Here is a 19778-nt window from a genome sequence, read left to right on the forward strand (position 1 = left end):
TCAGCAAATAAAGCTTTCCCAAGCCCTTATTCCTAGTAGTTGTTCAGACATAGGCACTGGGGTAAACCAGCCTGATGACTTTAAAAGGCAAAATGAAAGCCGGTGGTGGTGGTGGGAACTCAGCTTGGCAGAGACCATTACCTGGAGCCTACTGGATTTTCTGTGCTTTAGGTGCCAGAGTCCCTCTGAAGGCTCCAGGAAGGTGAAATATCCAAATGCCTGGGGAGCGGGCGGTGGTACACGCCAGGGAACGCGCTGCTGCAGGGGAACCCTCTCGGCAGGGAGGCGGGCGTGCGGAGCCTGAGCAGCCCACCTTCCCTTTGCATGCTGTGTCTTCTCTGCACGGCCGGGGAAGAAACAGAGCACAGCTCTGCAAGCAGCTTACTGCAAGGCCTCGCTGTTGGGAACCCCAAAACTGAACATTCTGCGCTGCCTTTGCACGAGGGTGAAGAAACACCCTCCCACCAGCGTTGGGCTCTGGCACGTGAAAGCGGTCGGGCCCAGGCTGGCATCCCTCCCTGCAAAAAGGAGACTGCTTACAGCTTAGCCCCTTCTGACAGACGGCAGGGTGGGATGATTTGGGAGAATGGAAGTTCAGTGCGCACCCAGCTCTGCGCAGCTCCTGGCCAAATCCACCCTGGGAGTGATGCCACTGGCTTTGACAGAGGGCACAGTATCAATTTTGGGAATCTTCTCATGAAGAAAGAGTCGCCCACAAGCAAAGCAGATGGGTGGATAGGAGCCTGCGGGGGATGCGTCCCCGAGAGACACCACACACAAGCACACCCATTGCAGGTGCTCAGACTAGTTAGGCTCACACGCTGAGCCAAGACCACGAGCCTCCCGCAGCCTCTCCTCATGGCCGGCCGTGCAGCGCCGGGGGCTCCCCAGCTGCCCTCCCCGTGCCTGGCATGGGGAGCCAGCCTGCTTGGCAGGGTGCCGACCGGCTGTGGAGGGGCTGCTGGCATCCTGGAGCCATGGAGAGGTTGCAACGCAGCCAGGGACCAGAGGCTTTGGCCATCTCTGCCAGCCCGCTGCAGGCTGACCCTGTGTTAGGTGATGGCCTTGCCACAGCATCTGCCTTGCCCTGCAGGCCCGCCCGTGAGCCCACATGCAGGCAGCACCTATTGAGGGGCTACGAGCACCGGGCACAGACCTCTAGGTCTCCCCTACGCAGCAGGACCACCAAACCCCTGAGGTCCGCTGCAGCGTGCCGTGGGTATGCAAAGGGAACGAGCCTGGGACAAACTGATGGATGTATCCGCCCCTTCCCCTCCAAACCTGGGGACAACACGCAGCATCTCCTGCTGCACAAAGCACCGGACACAGGTCGCTAGCAGGATGCATGGCTCCTGTACCCCCAACACCCTGCTGCCTGCCCCTGCCACAGAAGGGGCCGTCAGGCTCTGGTCTTCACTGCTGCCGCCGCCCTGCTCCTACCCCAGCATCACGCTCAGCTCCGGCATGCCCAGGGATTCCAGCCTTCCCCTCGAGCATGGGGGCTTGAGCTGAGGGCAGAAGCTAACCTCACTCTGTCGAGGCGAACCGGGGCTCAGCACAGCTTCAAGGGATTTCACACTGATTGCTCTTGTTCCCCAGATAATTGCAGAGGGGAGGTCTGCTCAGAAAAGATGCAAGACTACCTAAGCCGTACGTCTGGATCAGACCCCCTGGAAGGAGTCTCTCTCTCTCTCTCTTTCTGAGTATCCCTGTTCATTCATTCCTCACTCAACCCAGCCTCCTACAGCTCCTTTCTCATTCATTTCTCCCTCCTTTTCCTTCTTTGTCAGTAACTTTTCTCCTTCCAACCCATGTCCCAGCTCATTCTCTCGCACACACCTCCCTCCACCCTTGCCGCATCCCTCTGTGAATTTATCCCCTCTCACTCCTCCCAGCTTTATCCCAATGACTGGACCCACAGGTCAGGCACTAAATGCTCATTTTCCAGGCACCCAAGAAATTTCTGCGCTCTGCTCCCTGACCCATGTTAGAGCTGGCAGCACGAGCGGTGCGCCCACATTGTGGGCATGGCTTGGCAGCCCCCTCAATAGGATCAGGGCAGCATCCATCCCCGGGTAGGAATGCAGGCGCTTAACCAGGCACTGGCGGTGATAGCCAACTCCAGCGGGAGAAAAGAGGAGGGAAAGGAGGGTGGAAAGGTCACGGGAATCAGAGCAATCCCATTTCCTGCCCAAGTCCACGGTCTCAGCTACGTGGTGAGCTCCAGCCCGATCCTTCCTCAAGTGCTCTTTACCTGCGTGCACAGACTCCAGGTTCACCATCCTGCTGGTGGAGGGAAATCCGCGGTGCACCCAGCCTCCTGCCGTCAGCCCCAGGTTGCCAGGGGCTGCCAGTTTGCCCTCCCTCCTCTGCCACCCGCTGCCTCTCAAACCGGGCGTGGGTCCGCTCCCGAAGGGACCTAGAGCTCCATTGCCTGTTGCCATGCAGGGCCAGGTGAGCATGCGGCGCCGCGCCACGCCTCGCCCCACCTCCGGCTCCCTCGGGTGCCCTGACACCCAGCAGCCTGGCGCCCGGCCCATGCAAAAGCGTCCATTTGCATATTAGTAACTCGGGAATGGATGAGTCCCTGCAGCGCTACCAGGGCGTGGGGTGGGGTGGGAAGGAGGGAGGAAGGAAGGCGGTTTGCCCGCCCTCAGCTGCCCAGATACACCCCGCAGCACCTGCCTGCTGGGCTGCAAGCGGGGGGCTTTGCGGGGGCTCTGCCGTCAGCCCCGGATCCGAGTTGTCCCGCTGCGGGTAGGCTTTTGGCTCTGCCCCTTGCAATGAATGGGTAAGAGAGGCCAAGGCATCGAGCCAGGCTGGGCAGCGGCCGCCAGCCCCCCCCCGTGGGAAGACCCCCTCCAGTAAGCAGCCACTTCGATTCATTTCTGGCCACTTGATAAACCCTGGGCTCTGCTCAGAGTGAGCCGTGAAAGCAGCCTGTGCAGTTAAGTTTTTACATCCCCTAGGTCTGGACTGGACCTGAATGATGCCATATGAAACACTCAGCACAAAAAGGAAAGTTGAGAGCAGACCGGTAACCTGACTTGGCTAAAGACGCAGGGCAGGGCTAGGATCAGCACATGGAGACTCCCCTTTCCTGACTTGTGCTCTGTGCAGTAAGTCAGTGCCCCAAGAAGAGAAGTGGCAGACAGCCTCTTCCTCCTCCTCCATGTTGTTTAAAGCTGCAGTATGTAACCGACTTCCAGGGAAGCCAGGGGAAAAAAATCCCCTAATGTTGGCTTCTTTGTTAGGAAGCTGCCAGAGGCCAGATCTTCAGCCTACGCTCTCTGCTGTGACGGGGAACAACGGTCGCCCTGACAGACCCAGGCACTGCGGTTGCTCCCTGTCCCTGCCGTGTGCTACCCTGATGACCCCTACCACAGCCCGGGGTAGCAGGCTGCCTGCGTTGAACGCTTGAGCTCCAGCACTGCTCAAACCCCTCCTGAAAGCGTTAACATGCTCAATTGGTAGCTGCCAGGTACAAGCTATCGCACATTCATCTCTCCCTGGCTAATTCACGTTCCAGGGCTCTCGGCTTTCCCACATACTGCTCTCCCTCCCTGGAAAGACAGGTTTCTCTGAAGTGATGGGTGGGCAGGCAGGCTCTCCGAGCCTCACCTCCAACCCAGTCCGGTGCTATGGGGCTGGAGTACCCGCCTTCGGCTTGCGTGGTCGGAGAGGGCATCCTCAGGAGAGGGCAACACGCTGGGAGAAAAGGGTGCATGCGTTAAACAAAACTCCAACTAGGAAAAAGAGGAGGAAAGTGGGGAGAGATGGAAGGGGGAAAACAGGGAGGAAGGGAAGTTCCCGGGTCAGACTAACGTTTGCAGGACAGGGCGCGAGGGGAGATTTCTGCAGGCTGTGTTTAACGCTGCTCCAGGAAGCAGAAAGGTGACACGGGGTGGTTTGCGCAGGCAGCTTGTTTCAAGCTGCTGGAGGGGCTGGACTCCTGCCACCGATCCCCAGCCTGTGGCAGAGCCCCAGCCATTCAGGCCCTGATCCTCGGGGTGTTCCCGGGCACCCGCTGGTCTGTTTTCGAGTCTTGTCGGCTTGACCCCCACGTCTGGGTTTTCCCCATCTTGAAGACTGACGCGATCAGGTGTCTTCACTGCGTCAAACATGAATTTGCTGGCGGCTTCCAGCCAGCCTGAAGGGCCGCTGGTACGCAGGAGAAAGGCCGCGAGAGCTCTCCTCCCCCCCCACATCAGAGCACCCTTTGTACACCAGTCGGGAGTTTCACTTCACACTCATCTTTTCTCCCTACTTGCTGGTGCTCTTCCCTTGCTCCAGAGCCGCGCAGCCTGTCCCGGAGCCCCTGGGAGGCGGGTCCTCCCCGGAGCGGTGGTGGCAGCTCCGGCCGGCCGGAATCCCGAGCATCCTCCGGCCGGGGATGCTGTCCCGGCCATAGGCAGGGCCGCAGTGCCCTCTCCTGGTCCTGCAGGCGCTGCCAAACGCAGCCGGGCACCCAGCCACCAGTCCCGCTCTGCAACCGGTGGGATCTGCTTTTCCGGACTGTTATTTTGCAGTCAGTGGAACAGCAGGGAGGAAAGGAAAAAAAAAAAAGAAAAAAAAGATATATATATATTGGCACTTTTCTCCCCAAACAGCCGTGGGAGCAAAGGGTACCCTTGCTGTCAGTGATGTGCCACGCAGACAAAAGAGAGTGCACCCTCCTTATTAGGCTACCCAAAACACCTCTGCTATCCAGAGAAAAAATAAGGGCGGGCTCACAGCATCGTCGCTCCTTTCTGCTGTGGAAATAAAACCACCTTCTCCAGGCAAAGGCAGATTTGCTTTAACTCTGTCCTGAGATGACCACTCCTAAATGCCAGCAGATACGCTGCTCTTTTTTTTTTTTTTTCCCGTGGCCATCACTGAATGATCCATCCGCTCTCATCCTCGCTGTATGCATATGTTCCTCCACTCCTGCTGCCAATGTTTATTCCCCTCTTTGAGGAAGATAAGCTCTGCAGATAGCACTTGATTTATGGAGTATGGCCTTTGGACAGGCCCTGAAAGCATGAACTGCAGAAAGATGTTACAAAATCCCCCAGTGCTTTTTTCCTAGCGGCAGTGCTGCCGGCCAGCTGCACCTTCTCTCCGTGCCAGGAAGGTCTCCTGACTCCACCTGCAACAGCTGCTCTTCGAGGGTGTTATTTAAGTACAGCAAGAAGTATTTTTCTTCGGAAAGGCAGACGCGCTGCAGTGCACTTCCCTTCTAGCAAGGCTGGGGAAACAGCGAGATGTTGCAGGGACACGATGCATAGCTGTACGTTGGGCCAGGGACCACACGCACCCCTACACCCGCCCTCACTGCCCGCTCCGGCCCCGCCGCCAACCTCTGCCCCGGACACCCTCCGCCTCCGCAGCGCAGCGCTGTGCTCCGCCAGCACCCACTTGTGGAGGCCGGGAAATCTGCACCGCCAGCGGGGCCCCGCCGGCCCGGACTCCCCACGCCCGGGCCGGACTACCCACGCCCGGGCCGGACTCCCCACCCCCGGGCCGGACTCCCCACGCCCGGGCCGGACTCCTCATCCCGGGCCGGACTCCTCATCCCCGGCCGGACTCCTCATCCCGGGCCGGACTCCTCATCCCCGGCCGGACTCCTCATCCCCGGGCCGGACTCCTCATCCCCGGGCCGGACTCCCCATCCCCGGGCCGGACTCCTCATCCCCGGGCCGGACTCCTCATCCCGGGCCGGACTCCCCATCCCCGGGCCGGACTCCCCATCCCCGGCCAGACTCCCCATCCCCGGCCCGGACTCCTCATCCCCGGCCGGACTCCTCATCCCGGGCCGGACTCCTCATCCCGGGCCGGACTCCTCATCCCCGGGCCGGACTCCCCACCCCCGGGCCGGACTCCTCACGCCCGGGCCGGACTCCTCATCCCGGGCCGGACTCCTCATCCCCGGCCGGACTCCTCATCCCCGGCCGGACTCCTCATCCCGGGCCGGACTCCTCATCCCCGGGCCGGACTCCCCACCCCCGGGCCGGACTCCCCACGCCCGGGCCGGACTCCCCATCCCCGGGCCGGACTCCTCATCCCCGGCCAGACTCCCCACGCCCGGGCCGGGCTGCAGCTCCGCCGCGGACAGCGCAAGCAGCCGGCGCCCCCCGCCATTCCCGAGCCCCCCCCCGGCACTTCGGGCAGCTGCTCCAGAAACTCCCGGGGACCCCTTGGAGGCCCGGCAGCCTGGGGGCAGGCAGGTGGCATTAGCTTCGGGAAAGCGGAGGCACCGCCTCCCTCCCACGCTTTGGAGAGCGCGGCAGGGTGCAGCACACCTGAGGGACCTGCCCCGGTTGCTCACCTCCCCTCAAAGCCCAGCTCCGCCAGAGTGCACCCAAACCCAGAAATGACTATCCAGTTGAGCTCAGTGTATAGCGCCCATACATGTAGAGTTCACGTCCTTCCCTTATCCGCTACTCCCAGAGCTCCCGTGACGCAGCACTAGCCCTGCTGCACAAAGAACCTCAGAACACCCTCCGACCTGCACTGCTGAAGATGAGTCCAGCTTTTAAAAGGCTCCTTTGTCACCCCACAGAGCCGAGGGGACGGTTTGGTACTGCTGTGTACCATGCCGCTTTCCCGAGGCGGCCTGGGAATACCTTGGCTCAGTCCTGCCAAAAGAACCAGGGAAGGGCCGAGATGCCTCGACAACCCAGGCACCCTAGAGCCTCACCGCTACAGAACGGGCACATTTGAGCTTGCTGGGGTATGACCCAGTGCTCCCAGAGCAAGCCCATGTCCCCTCCCAGCAGCCCTGTATGGGTGGTAACACTGGAAATGGGCTACGCACGGCTCCTGGCAGAAAGGCACGCAGCCGCTCTGCCATCCTTTCCCACCCTGCTCACAGCCCATCTCACCCCACAGCTGGAATTAACACTGGCAAGCAGGGACAAAGTCCCATGGTGTCCTGCTGCAGCAGGAGCTGAGGCAGCAGAAAACATCCCCCTGTAAATGCCGACCACGTCGGTGAAAAAGACGACGTTTCAGCCTCCCCTGAAATCACAGTGATTTCCCCTTGAAATCAAGTCACCTCAGTGGCTCAAGTGGAGAAGGGCCGAGGTTGCGAAGTCCTTGTCCCATCTCTGCATTCACCACACTAGGGGGAATCAGCACTCCACATTTCTCCCTCGAGCAGCCACTGAGCTAAGAGCTCTGAGCTGGCCCAAAACTCTGCCGCCCTCACCTCCCCTCAGCTGTAACAGCTGCAGAAGAATAGACAAACACTACTTTATTGACACTGCTGGACCCAGACAAGCCTACAGCCACAGCGGCATAATATCCCCTCGTGGGACCCCACCCTCACTCGGAGAGAAGAGCGGGCACCAGCCCGCCTAACCCCAGGACGTGCTTCTACTGCTGCTCTTTCATTTCACAGAGCTCGGGCTCGCAGCTTCCACAGTTGCTTGAGATGAGTCGAAGCCGTCTCCCTGCTGAGGGGCTCGGTGGACGGTGTGCTTGAGATGCAGGACCATACTGGTAAGTGCTGTGGTCATGCTGAACAGCAGGATGTTCCCCCCACCCCCCATCCATGGTCTCCAATGTCCTAGGTGCAGGCTTGAAACTCACCCAAAACAGAACAACTCTTAATCAAGAAGCCAAACAAATGGATCACACACTGATTATGATGCACTGAGAATCTTTTAGGCCTGGGATGCTTTAAAAAAAAAATCAGTTTATTTTACCTTACAAATGATAAATAATTTGTTTTAAAAAAATCATTTCAAGTGTGTTTTACTTCATGTTGCAATATTAAAATACCTTTCCCTTCTCCCCCCTTAAGTGATCAATACAAAAATAATTGTGACCAAATTCTTCCGTCAAAAATTCCTGTATTTTAGGCAAAAAGGCACATTGTGAAGGCTTTTCACCAGGAGGTACACGGGTTCAGAATGACCCCAACAGCCTCTCTTCCCTCACCGCTTGTTCTAACTTGAGTGGAAGAGGACACAGGAACCAGGCAGCACTCTGCAGTGCTTTTTGTCTGATGATGCTCGCCAGGTATATACCAGGGCCAAGGTCGACTTCAGCATCATCCCTGTTTTACATATAGGGGAAACCAAGGCACAGCAAAGCAGTACAATTAGCTAAGAGCTTCTTGTGAATAGCTGGCAGAGTAGGACATAAAAGTGGACGTAGGTGTAGAACGGGGTCGTCTTTGAAACGACAGCGCGAACCCACCTGGGATCATCCTCCCCCCTTGCAACCACAATGTTATGATGGTACCACAAGTCTCTAGATACTTATTTCTTAGTGGGAGAGTCACAGGACCAACACAAAAAGTTGGGCCTTCACTAGTCTAAACAGGGATTAATTAGAGCCCTAATTACCAGCCCTGTAGGGGCAAAAGTCATTGCCGGGATATATCCCCCCATTATATCTTCTAGCCACAGGAAGGATATAACAGCCAGTCGGACACTAGAAAAAGCTACAGGCAGGCTCTTGCTTTGGGGAGGCTTCGTACCTTCCTTGTGCACGGTATGTGGTCCCATAAATCAGCTGTTTTCCCATTGGGAAATGCTGTTGTGTCACCAGGAGGTGGTGAAGTCAGTGAAGGGGCTTCTTCGGTGACAGAGATGTTTGACAACCCAGGTCATCAAGACCATTTCTCTCCCTGCCCTGACCACTCATCAGGATGCTCAAGGCTGATAACTGATCAGAGCTGCCCCCTTTCACGTCTGCTAACTCCAGAGCAGGACAAACCACACCCCTCCCAGTGCTTCACTCCAGAAACCTGCATCTCCTGCTTCATCCAGGAAGCCAGATCTGCTGGCAGCTGGCAGGAGAGCACCAACACGCAGTGAGCTGAGCCTGCTTATCACAGTATGAGGCAGCGTCAGGTGTGGAGGGAGTCACAGGTGGCCAGAAGGAAAGGCACACACACAGAGCTCTCCTGGTACAAGGCACCACTGTGAACCGTATTCCTTCTTTGGAGCAGCCAGCTCCGGGAGGCCCTTAGCATCATAAACGGTGGCAGGAGGCAGGTGAGCTCCCCCTTGAAAAGGTCTGGCCTGGGTCTGCTAGGTCTCCTCGTCCCAGAGACATAGCTGCTTCTGCGGCACATAGTAATCAAAGGTGTAGCCCTTCTGGCAGCTGCGGATGCCACATTTGTAAGAAGAAACCTTGCCCCCAGCATCGCGACTCTTGCAGTACTTCAGCATGCACGGGTACCACTCGATGCTCAGTGAGTAGCTGCAAATGCAAGGTTTCCAGCGGTCTGCACACAGCTTGCAGCGCTGCAGGTCAGGGAGATCGGACGTCTGTGGCAGGACCTCGAACATGGAGCCATCCACCCCTGCGGGAGAAAGCAGAGAGACATTCCTCAGAGCGCTGCCGACAGGCAAGGCCAAGGCAGAGAGGCACCACAGCGAGCACCGCTCTCCGCACGGTATCCAGGACAGTGAGGTTAGACAGAGCGCTCTTCCAGGGGCTGTTTGGACACGAGTCTGAATAGGAGCCGTGGGAGAAGAAAGGGCCTCGGGGAAAGTAAAAGATACACAAAGTGCGTAAAGAACAGACTTCTTTTGGGTGATGGACCAGGTGAAAGGTTACCTTGAAAACACCTGCCTAACTAGGTTCACTAGGAGAGCACCACCAAAAGAAGTCAGATATGCTAACAAACAGACTAGTGCAATGCGATGTGCAAGCAAGCAATACACACGCCTTATCCACCGTACAGACAGCGAAACAGGAGCCAAAATGATCGGGGCTGATCACCAGAAGCCTGGCAGGAGAGATCACAGCAGAGTGCCAACTTGCTGACAGGAGCAGTTCCAAGGAAACCAAAGGAAACTTACCTTTCTCCAGCCAAAATCTGACATCTTCTTCTCGGGTGTAAATTGCTTCTTTGGCCTCTGCGCAGACATTATGTATGTGAGAGCTCAGCTGGGCCCCCTTGCTGAAGTTGACAGCTACATCCATGCTGAGATGCTCCAGGCCCCGCACCTCCTCAGCCTGCCTCACTGTCCTGGGATTTTTCTGCGGAGGATGAAATAAAGAAAACTTGAATCCTGGCTGCAACAAATTATTCCTTATAGCATGTTACGATTTCACGCCAACGTAAGATGATGTGCAAATGGATGTTCCTCTGTAAAAGCACCTACACCCTATCGGGACTGGAGGCGCTTACACTTCTTGTTGATGCTGAAACCGATGCCAGTTTATCACTGCTCTGATTTGCCTGTGGTCATTTCTCAATGCTTTGTTGCGATGAATGGTCTCAAATCAGTACTTACGTCACCGGGCAACGTGGGGCAGGGATTTTCACGGTGATTGTTCTAGCAATCCACCTCCCTTAGATACAGACTAGGCTGAACTAAATCATGCCTCCTTCTAGTATATTAGTAGAACAGGATCAATACTATCGATGAACTTAGTTTAGTACCGAGTCCCTCAAGCAGGAGGGGTGGTCCAAGGTGGGTCTAATAGCTGAACAATCAGGCAGCTACCTGGGAAGGGTATCCAGGCAGGAGAGCTCTAAGAAACCCTGGGTGGACGGGAGGACGGAGCTGGCACTGAAGCCAGCTGCAGGGTGCCTCTTACCTGCCGCAGCTTTGCCATAGACTCGCTGGGGATGATCTCGTTGCGGTGAAGCCGTGTGACAAAGCAGAGCGCTTGGAACTGGCTCTGGCCCCTCTCCAGCTCCCCTAGGATTAAGGCACGGAAGATCTTCACCTCCTGACAAAGAGATAAATAAACAGAGTGAGAGTCACAGACCTTTGGCATCCGTGGGGTGAACTGAGAAGTCAGGGTCAAAGAGAAAGGCTCCAGCCAAAAGAACAAAGTCGAAGGTCTCATACTTCTGCTATCTGAGCACAGGGGTGTAGTCCCAGGTTCGATCCCACCCAAAAGCCTGCAGCATAATAACTGGTGTCCGTATAGAAGTAAGGGGTTTTGCAATCCCACTGTGGCAAGGACAAATCGCTCCCAGGTCACATCCCACATCCTTGGCTTCCTCAAACAACAGCTGGGGGGTTCTGTCCTTTACCAAGGAGGGAGGCAAGCCTCCAAGGAGCCTCGTTTTGTTAAACAAATATCACGTAGCCATTACCTCCGTGCACTACTTAGGGCACGTAGCCCCAAACTTCCTCTGCTGCCTTCCTTCACTTGTTTCTGAGCAACTGGTATCCTGGAGAACAAATTATTCATTTCTGAACCCAGCAGCATGTGGAACAGAAATGAAAATCAAATTGTTAAAGCCAGAAGGAACTCGTTATGATCAGCTGCAGCTGACCTTCTTTTCTGCCCAGGTCAATAATTTTGGCATTTTATATATAGAGCTTCTGACTTGGATTGTAATCCATCTCCAAAATCAGCTTGGAGACCAGACCAGTCATAGTTACCTTCACGTAGACTCACAGAATACCTTGTTCGATAGAAAACCCTCCCTATACCCTGTTCTGGAACAAACCAACACCGATTTCTATGCAGGTATGAATTCATCTGGCTTCTGGCTTCAGGGGCATTTGTACACTCTGTGGGAATCCGCCATCCCCTATCTCGGTGTCAGACCATACCACTACAAGGGCTGAGCAGATGGATCGGAACGGTGCGTCCTTCTCAGTACGAAGAGCAATTACTGCCTTTTGGCACCTACCCGCAGCCATCGCTCTCAACAATGTCCTCCACAGAGGACTGGACAGATATTGGTGGCTAGGGACCAGCAAGCAGAAGCTATGCCAAGCTGCTAAGATCATCCCTCTCCTCCTGAGCTATTCCTGTTCTATGGCTCATAAGCTCAGCTTCTTCCAAACCTCCTTCTGTCCCAAGAAGGGAGCCTTTCTCTTTTCTACAAGCTCTAGCAATGAATGTCCACGCTGAGTTTTTCCTGCAGACTAGCTCATACAGCCCACTATTTATTCCCTGCCTTCTCTTCCATGTCCAGAAAAGGGTATGCAATTCAGTGCACATCTGGACAGCTGAAAGAACAGCTGCAATCTGGGACACGTTTCCCTCCCTAGGAGAGGAGAAAGGATTTTGTTGGGTGCATTTGTTGACTGAAAACTCACCACAAGAGCAGGACAAGAAGGAGGTTTGGGAAGAAAGAGATACCAAAAATGTTTCTGAAATTACTATGGAATCATTATTTTCTGAAAGCTTTAACAGGGAGAATTCCCACTGAGACACTGGCACCACTGGAATGACCCACGTTCCCATCTACGTTTAGTCCGGCTGCTTTCCAGCTGAGCTCTTCTGCCGTGAGCTCCCATACTGTGCAAGGCCCAAGGATGAGTAGACTAAAGCTAGTAGCTGACCCTGGCATATTCTTCAGCTGTGGATTTAATTTTAGTTCACTTTGAACAATCAGCATTCAGTCTGGAAAAAGCAAATAGGGATGGCCATGTTTTGCACTCGGGCCGAAAACCTCTACTGGCAGGAGATTAAAAACAGCGCAGTACTTCCCAGGTTGGAGGCAATTTTTGTAAAATGAGAACGTGCTGAGCAACCGATTAATCCGTCTGATCTGCCTATTTAAGAATTAGCCTTCAGACACCCAACTCTCTTTCCTCCTCATGGCGGATGTACATGAGACGTTCACAGCTCTCACTGCTCCCAGCAAATGGTCCAGAGCTCCCGACCGATCCCACACAGCTGCAGGTCCCTTGCTCTGCCTCCAAAGTCCAGAGCCCAGCTGCCCCAGCAGAGTCCAGGCAGAGATAAGCTCCCTCCAAGCTGGCTCAGGTCCCGAGGCACCACTTCCACAGTACACAAAGGGTTCCTGGATTCAGTGACCCTGTTCGGCAATGAATTTGGACAAAGGTTTTAAGTGTTTCTGAGTTCCAAGCACACAGGAGAGGAAGGACCGCATTTGTGTCATGACAATGCGCCAGTGGAGCAAACTAACAGCTCTCAGGCATCGAAACAAGCATCTACTCCCCCCTCCAACCCAAGGCAGACACCAGGAGCAACCTCAGAGTGCGCAGGGTCACTGCTGTATTGCTCTCAAAGCACATTACTGTACCATCTCCAGCCTTGCTGCCATCACACCAGCCAGCAAGTGACCCAGGGCTGCTGCTCAGTTAATCTAAACACGTATCTGCCTCTCTCTGTGTGCTTACTGATTTATAGGTCGACAAGTCCATGCAACCTCTGGTAAAGATCCCTGCAAAAATCATCACTGACAGAGCTCACTGGTATGGGATGGAAGGAGGGAAAGAAAGAGAAAGGTGGGGAAAGGCTGTCTTGCAGCGGGGGAGGTAGGGCCGCAGGAGGAAAGAGCAAGGGGGAAGACAGCAAAGATCAACGGGGTGGTGTCCCCTACAGAAGGGATGCACGACCTATCCTCTCCCTCACCCCCGGATTCTCCTTTCTCACAAAGGCCTGGCTGATCTCCCTCACGTCTCCACCCTCGGACACACACCCAGCCAGCCCTTTGCTCCCCACCTGCCTGCCACAGCCCCTTCCAGCTGAATCAGAAAGGCTCTGCGCCTGGCTGCCTCGACGGGTACATTAAAGCCAGATCTTTATCTAAGTCAGCCGTTCCACCAGCCCTGCTGACACTGCTGCCAGCGACTGCGACTGCCCCGAGCTGCCGCCCTCAATGCCTGCAACCCCCCCACATGCTGGGCTTGGGTCCCCCTGAGAGGGGGTCATTTCTTCTCCTCCTCCCTGCGTCCCCAGTGCTCCTGGCTCGCATCCCTTTCCCAGCTCTGTCTCACTCCACGGCATCTAAAGGAAGCAATTCTGGCACGAAGAGGGCTCTGGTGCTGCCTGGACTCCAGGTGCCAAGGATTTCCAGCCCATTTATTGATACCAAGGGAAGTGCACTGGGAAAGACAGGAATGGTCCGGGTTTGCCAGCACTGAAATAGCCAGTGAGCCAATGAACAGCTTTAATTAAGCTGTTTTGTTCAAGGAGGTAGTTCCCATGGCATGCGTTGTTCCAAAGAGAGAAGTCCCACCTTTACCTGGCTCCGAGCAAACCCAAAGCGACCCTTGCTGTGGATTTCAGAGCAGGCTAAAACTGCCACACGCTGGCCCATTTCCCGGGAGACACGTACCCTGCAGTGACCACTCTCCCCTGAACAAGAAGTGTCTCTTCTTTTCCCCAGCCCCGCTTCGCTTCTCTGTCTCAAAGCCTTGCTTGGCTTTCCCTAGCCTCCCGACTCTCCCTGCCCTGGCTACGCAACCTCAGGTGGAGCAAGAACCCAAGCTTTTCACATCAAAAAATATGTCATGCTTCTCACATGGAAAGAGCCACGGAAGTTCTTCCTACTCAGAGAGAGCCTCTCCCTCCCCAGGCACCTCACCTCTTTCCCACCAGCAGCAGTAAGGGTGAATCAGCGCCAAGGTGGGTACCCGGCCAAGGCAACAAACGGCACCTTCAATTCTGCGTTTCTGCAATATTTCCCAGCAGGGAACAAGTCCCAGCAGAACACTGCCTTTGCAATGCGGGGACTCTCCGGATGAACTCATCACAGGGGCGCTGAGAATCCTTGGCCCTGACCCGCACTCGTGTGGCGAGTACAGTTACAGCTATTGTTTAGGTTTGGACGACAAACAGTCGGTGTAACAGAGAGCAACCAGACCTGCAGCCGTGCTCTAACCGTGGCTCCGGAGGTAACCGCGGCCTTGGCTTTCACGGCAAGGGGAGAGCAGCTCCTCTTTCCTGAAGGCAGAAAGGAAACCAGTGCACCGAGCCCCCCGCCGCCCAGGCTGCCTGCACCTACTAAAGGCACTTCCAGCAAAGAACTTGCCTGCAAGGAGGAGCAGGGAAATCATCGAACTTCTCCCCTCCTCGCTCTGTCCTCAGCCAGCTCCTCCAGGGACTGTCATCTGGGGTGCGAGAACAATTCAACCTCCATTTGTAGGGTCTATCCAGTAGAGACTTACAAGTCTGTGTGGTCTAGATCTGATCCCAGCAACTCGCCTTCACATTGAGTGGAGCAAACCAGTTCCCAGGGAAATAAATTATCTCGATGCCTTCCTCCCTGCAACCCATTCAGCCTTCCTGCCAAATTTCTCTCCCCTAAGGGTATCAGTGCTGCTGTGGGACCCGCTTTTGCCTGTGCCGTCGCAGGCCTGCTTAGAGCGAGGGGGTACACGCAAAGGGGACGCGTTGCTCGGGACACTGGGTCACACCGGCACTCCTGGGCCCAGCTCCTCGCCCTGTCAGCAGCCCTTGCTGCGGTCAGGGCCCTGCCTGCGCCCCCCGGGAGCAGCTAGAGCTGCCCAGAAAGTCGTCGTGCTCGTACGACACAGAGAACGTGTTATTGCAGACACACTGGGGGTCCAGCCAGCTGAGTTACCCTGACTGGGAGGGAATTACATTTTTTAACCCCTCTCCTACTGGAAATTACTAGAATGAAGACACTTTGGTGCATTGCCTCTTATGCTCAGTATCTATAAAGGTGAATTAAGAATGTGCTGGGAGAGGGGGAAACCCTCGCGTTTTCAGGAGCAATAAGGTTTGACTCTGATTCTTACAAGAACTGAGCAGCCAGAAATCCCCACAATGCTCTGAGATGCCTGGAAAAACATCCTCTAGTTAAGCATCCTCACGCTCAGCACCCACAACCTGAGGGATGCCTAAAAGTAACTGTCAGAGGCCACTTTTGAAACTGGATCCTACCTAACAAGTGATTTCCCTAAAGCCACGGAGTGAGCAAAGGGCAGCTCTGTCCGTAAGGCAGGAGTTCAGTCCTCCAGCCCTGTGCTCAGCTCAGCAGCCACCGTGCCGCCTTTGCGTGCGGTACAGCTGCCATCTACCCACGCTCCAGTGATCTGTTCAAGAGCGAGCATTTTTAGCTACCTCAGGGTAACAAACACCACTGTATTTTAATGAGCCCACTTCATGCCTACTGCCCTCCCAGAGGGTGCAGAATGATCCTTTCATATTTTTGGTATCTCGAGAGAGAGGAGGAGCCTGCTTTCCAAATTGCACAGGTATCGTCTTTGGACAGCTGCTCTCCTACATCACCTAGTCATTTAGCACCTAACACAACAGAGCCCCAGAATAAGGAAATTCTCAGAACACCACCCGAGAATATCACGTAACATCCGCTTTATTAACAAGGAAACTGAAAGGACTGGCAGTGCAAGCGTTAAGATACCATTACCCATGCTTTCTCCCTTGTGTTTCCAACACAACTTTTCCAGGAATCAAAAGGGAAAATAATTTTTTCTATGTCTTTGTACTGACCTTGGAATAAAACCACCCACTTTGTTCTCAGGCCACTGTTCAACAACTGGCAAGATCATGCTATTCAAATTAGACGCAACATTTAGGGTTGCTGTCTCCCCTCACTCTTTTTTGCAATACATTTTGTGCCTGACAATACTACACAGGAAAAGAAGAAGTGTTTTCATTGCATTCTTTCAAACTGCGATGAAAGAAATGGTCTTCACTACTGCACTGCCCAGAAAACTTCAAGTCCCAGTTTGGACTCCCACCCACCAGTTTGCACTGCATTAGAGAACGAGGAAAAAAAAAAAAAAAAAAAAATGGTGAGCTCTGAGGATATGACTCCTTCAGGTTCAGTTCTGGAGGGGAGGCAAGGGTGGAAGAGAAATGAAAATCGTGCCTCTGTGGAAGACCCAACCACTGCTCAAGCCCCCCCCAGCTTCCACCAGTGTCAGAGCAGAGCAATGAACCGCGATCTCATTATAACTCCTTTCTTTTCCAGCCCCTGGTCTAGCAGTAACTCCTTGTCAGCAAAGAAGGAAAAAAAAAAAATCTGCCTTCGGACTAACCCCTGGCAGTTTAAGCCAGAGAAGTGGAAAAATCATTTGTGCAAAAACCCAGCATCCTGGCCACAGCATGACCACACAATCCAGCTTGGGAAAGCCAGATCAACAACCCCAGATGCTTTTACCAAGGCTAAGAGCCTCAAGACCTTCTCTCTGGAGAGAAGTTGTGTAACACTAGAGAGATGAGCACCAGAGCAGAACAGGGAAATGCCTGCGTGCAGCCAGGAGAACAGGTCAGAGGGGGAAGCCTGGCCAGGCAGTTGCCTGCTCACATCGTTACTCACTGCACCACCGCAAATTCATCTCCTCGGTCCTTTATGTCTGTCTGGCTTTTTTCATCTGTTTTCCAGCAAAGCCATGAGAGACAGTACTTAATTGTTCTGAAACTGAAGATTAGGAATGGACTTCTGCAAGCCCGATGCTTGCAAAGCCTTCCAGGGACCGTCTCCTGGGTATTTCCGGCAGGAGCTGAGGGGATGCATGGAGCTATGGATTTAACATACTGAAGTCAAGATACCTCCAGAGAACCCGTCCCCAGAAGCAGCTCAACTATAATAAGGATGAGAGCAAGAGAAGAGCTAACACACGCTCTGTTGGGTTTGTAGATGACATTTGAAAGCAAGCTTCCCCCACGAAGAGCTGAAGCAAGTGAAAAATGCTGAAACGATCAGCAGCTCAGGACACCAGCAGCCCTCAAGTCACATCCCAGGCTCCCAAAGGGCCTACCCAGAGGATCTGTAATGAGTTTGGATTTCCCTCGCCTGGGAATACACTGTGGTATGCAAGGTTGCATACTGCTTCCCTGCATGTGTGCTGGAGTACATGGAGCACGCCATCACTTCCAAAATCCCCACGGCTTCTGCTAGCATCTCAGAAAGAGGGGGGCTTGACCCTACATCCTCCAGATGGAGGAGGGCCATCTGAGAGGCTTGCAAGGAGACTGGGACCAAGGAGCATAGCGGAAAGGGGAAGAGGCACCAGAGCAATCCCTGGCAAAAGGCTCCAAGGTTCACAACAGGTTGGGACACACCACCTTCCTATCTCATGGGTTTGAGCTTCCTCCTGCTACAAACCAAAGTCCACCTAAGCAAATAGTCTGAGTGGAGGGTTGGAATAAGATAACACTGCCATGCCACCCCGACAGCCATGCCACCGGCATAGCAGCAAACAGCTCTTCCTTGTGCAATAGAAGGTTCACTGCATCCAGCCAGGTTTAGCATGCTCCAAAGAATGCCACGCTGGCCCAGAAGCTACCATCTCCTGCTGAGAAGCGTGGGATGTTGGGCTTCAGCTCAGCAAGTATCACCTCCCTGCAGAGGGGCCACCTCTCCCGCACTAGGCCGGGAGGAAAGGCTCCCTTTACAGGAGGGCTGTTGTCAGGCCCACAGCCAGCACTCAGTCAAACACTTCCCACACCACAAACTCACACATTTGCTCCCAAAGACGGCAGAAGTCCACCTGAGGAACTAACTGTACCCCACACGCATCGTGGGGAGAGATGCCCTAGAGATACAGCAGAGCATGAAACACCTTCGTCTAGAAGTCAGGAACCTGAGATCTCCCCACTGCCCAGAGACCGTCCTGCCCTGGCCCTGCTCCATGCCCAGTCGCTGCCGAGCCTGCCACGCAAAACTACGCTACTCGCCACTCAGCAAAGAGAAACAGAGCTGCTAGGGTCGGCTAGGTGCAGGGAAGGCTTTGCCACCCATCCCGCTAGGATCTTAACCACCTCTTTTCTCACCGCAGAGGTTACAGGTGTAACACCTCCGGGGACAGCGGCCAGCCCAGCCCAAACGGCTCGGAGCTCTATGTGTGAGAACTGCTCTGCAGAGACTGCAAACAAAGATCCCAACAGCGGTGGAGGGTGGATGGACATTTCCCTACGCACGCAAAAGGACCCTCCGTTCCCCAGAAACAGTTCTGGCTCCTGGACCCTCAGCCAGGGTTTTCCCGGGCTCCGAGTCGGTCTCCGGTCCGGGAGGACCTCGTGTACCGACGCCACCAGCGCTCATCCCACAAAAAAACACATGCCGAAGTCCTGACCCCATCCTCTCGCTAAGCCCATCCGCCGACCCACGAGGTGCGAAGGGCCAGAGTTCCCACGCTGCAGTCTCTGATCTCCTCCAGCTCAGCCGGGCATCACCGTGGGAGACCGGGCCCGCGAAACACGCCGCGGGTTACCCCACCGCTGCCCTCCTCGGGGCCGGCGGATCGCGGGAGGGGACGGGCTTTGAGCGCGCACGTCCTCCTCGGTAAGCAGCGCATCCCTGCGAGCGAGCGAGCGCGGACACCTCCCCGCATCCCCCCCCCCGCCCCGGGCTCCTTCCCGGCTCGCTGGGGATGCTTCTCCCGCGGGGCGGGCGCGGGCAGCGGGAGCCGTACCTGTCTGAAGTCGGCGGTGAGGGTGACGAGGGCGCCGTCGGCCGTGCGCAGCTCCAGGCTGATGCAGTCGGAGCGGCTGTCGGCCTGCAGGCTCTCCTCCGTCACCTGCCCGCCGGGCAGCCGCACCCGCACCCGCAGCTCGGCCCGCGCCGCGGGGCCGGGCGCGCCGGGCAGCGGGGCCAGCGCCAGCCAGAGCAGCGCGGGCAGCGCCGGCAGCCGGCGCCGCGGGCCGCGCATCCCCCCCGCCGGGGCGCGGAGCCGGGGCCGGCCGCCGCGGGCTCAGGGCAGGGCCGGCATGGGGCGGGGGGCGCGGGCGGAGCGGGGCAGGCGCGGAGCGGCGGCGTGGGAAGGCGGCCCGCCGCGCCCCCGGCCCCGGCCCCGCTGGGGTGGCTCGGCTCGGCTCGGCGCGCCGCCCTTTTCATTCGAGCCCTCGGCGGGCTCTTCCCTCGCCCCCCGCCCGTCACTTCCTTCCCCAGGCCCTTGGACCTGCCCTGCCGAGGCAGCGCGCCGCCCCGCCGTTAAAGGGCCAGCGCCGGGCCGCCGAGGGCGGGAGGGAGGGAGGGCGGGAGGGAGGGCGGGCAGCGTGCGCCCCGCGGCCGGGAAAGTCGGCTCTGTCCCGAGCGGCGTCCCCCGCACGCACCCTACTCCCTCCGGCAGTCTGCGGGGTGCCGGGAGGGTGCAGAGACATCTTCTCCTGCCAGC

General features: G+C 56.1%; 3 protein-coding genes across 3 annotated transcripts in view; 1 reads left to right on the forward strand and 2 right to left on the reverse strand.

Annotated features, from left to right (window-relative positions):
- The window catches only part of POU2F3 (POU class 2 homeobox 3), a 42467-nt gene extending 39927 nt beyond the window's left edge, over window positions 1-2540 (reverse strand). Inside the window, exon 1 of the mRNA XM_054803094.1 lies at window positions 2255-2540. Coding sequence (XP_054659069.1) covers window positions 2255-2540 — 286 coding nt within the window. The remainder of the gene's footprint in view (window positions 1-2254) is intronic.
- A 5121-nt stretch (window positions 2541-7661) lies between these two features.
- Window positions 7662-19516, reverse strand: OAF (out at first homolog). Its single transcript, XM_054802974.1, has 4 exons — window positions 19077-19516; window positions 10549-10683; window positions 9804-9984; window positions 7662-9301 (listed from the first exon to the last, which is right to left on the reverse strand). Exons 1-4 carry the CDS (start codon window positions 19311-19313, stop codon window positions 9027-9029), a joined length of 828 nt encoding a protein of 275 aa, XP_054658949.1. The 5' UTR covers window positions 19314-19516; the 3' UTR covers window positions 7662-9026.
- TRIM29 (tripartite motif containing 29) overlaps window positions 18139-19778 on the forward strand; it is a 63214-nt gene continuing 61574 nt past the window's right edge. The window contains exon 1 of the mRNA XM_054802965.1: window positions 18139-18946. The gene's annotated coding sequence lies outside the window, so the exon portion shown is untranslated. The remainder of the gene's footprint in view (window positions 18947-19778) is intronic.

The sequence above is a fragment of the Grus americana genome, chromosome 24, assembly GCF_028858705.1.
Source record: "Grus americana isolate bGruAme1 chromosome 24, bGruAme1.mat, whole genome shotgun sequence".
NCBI classification, from domain to species: domain Eukaryota; kingdom Metazoa; phylum Chordata; class Aves; order Gruiformes; family Gruidae; genus Grus; species Grus americana.

Bases quoted from the DNA above. Each gene is read 5' to 3' on its own strand.
- OAF (XM_054802974.1), bottom strand. From the start codon at position 19,313: ATGCGCGGCCCGCGGCGCCGGCTGCCGGCGCTGCCCGCGCTGCTCTGG. The intron at 10,684-19,076 runs GTACGGCTCCCG...TCTCTTTGTCAG, and splicing joins TCACCGCCGACTTCAGACAG to GAGGTGAAGATCTTCCGTGC. The intron at 9,985-10,548 runs GTAAGAGGCACC...CATCCTCCGCAG, and splicing joins CTATGGCAAAGCTGCGGCAG to AAAAATCCCAGGACAGTGAG.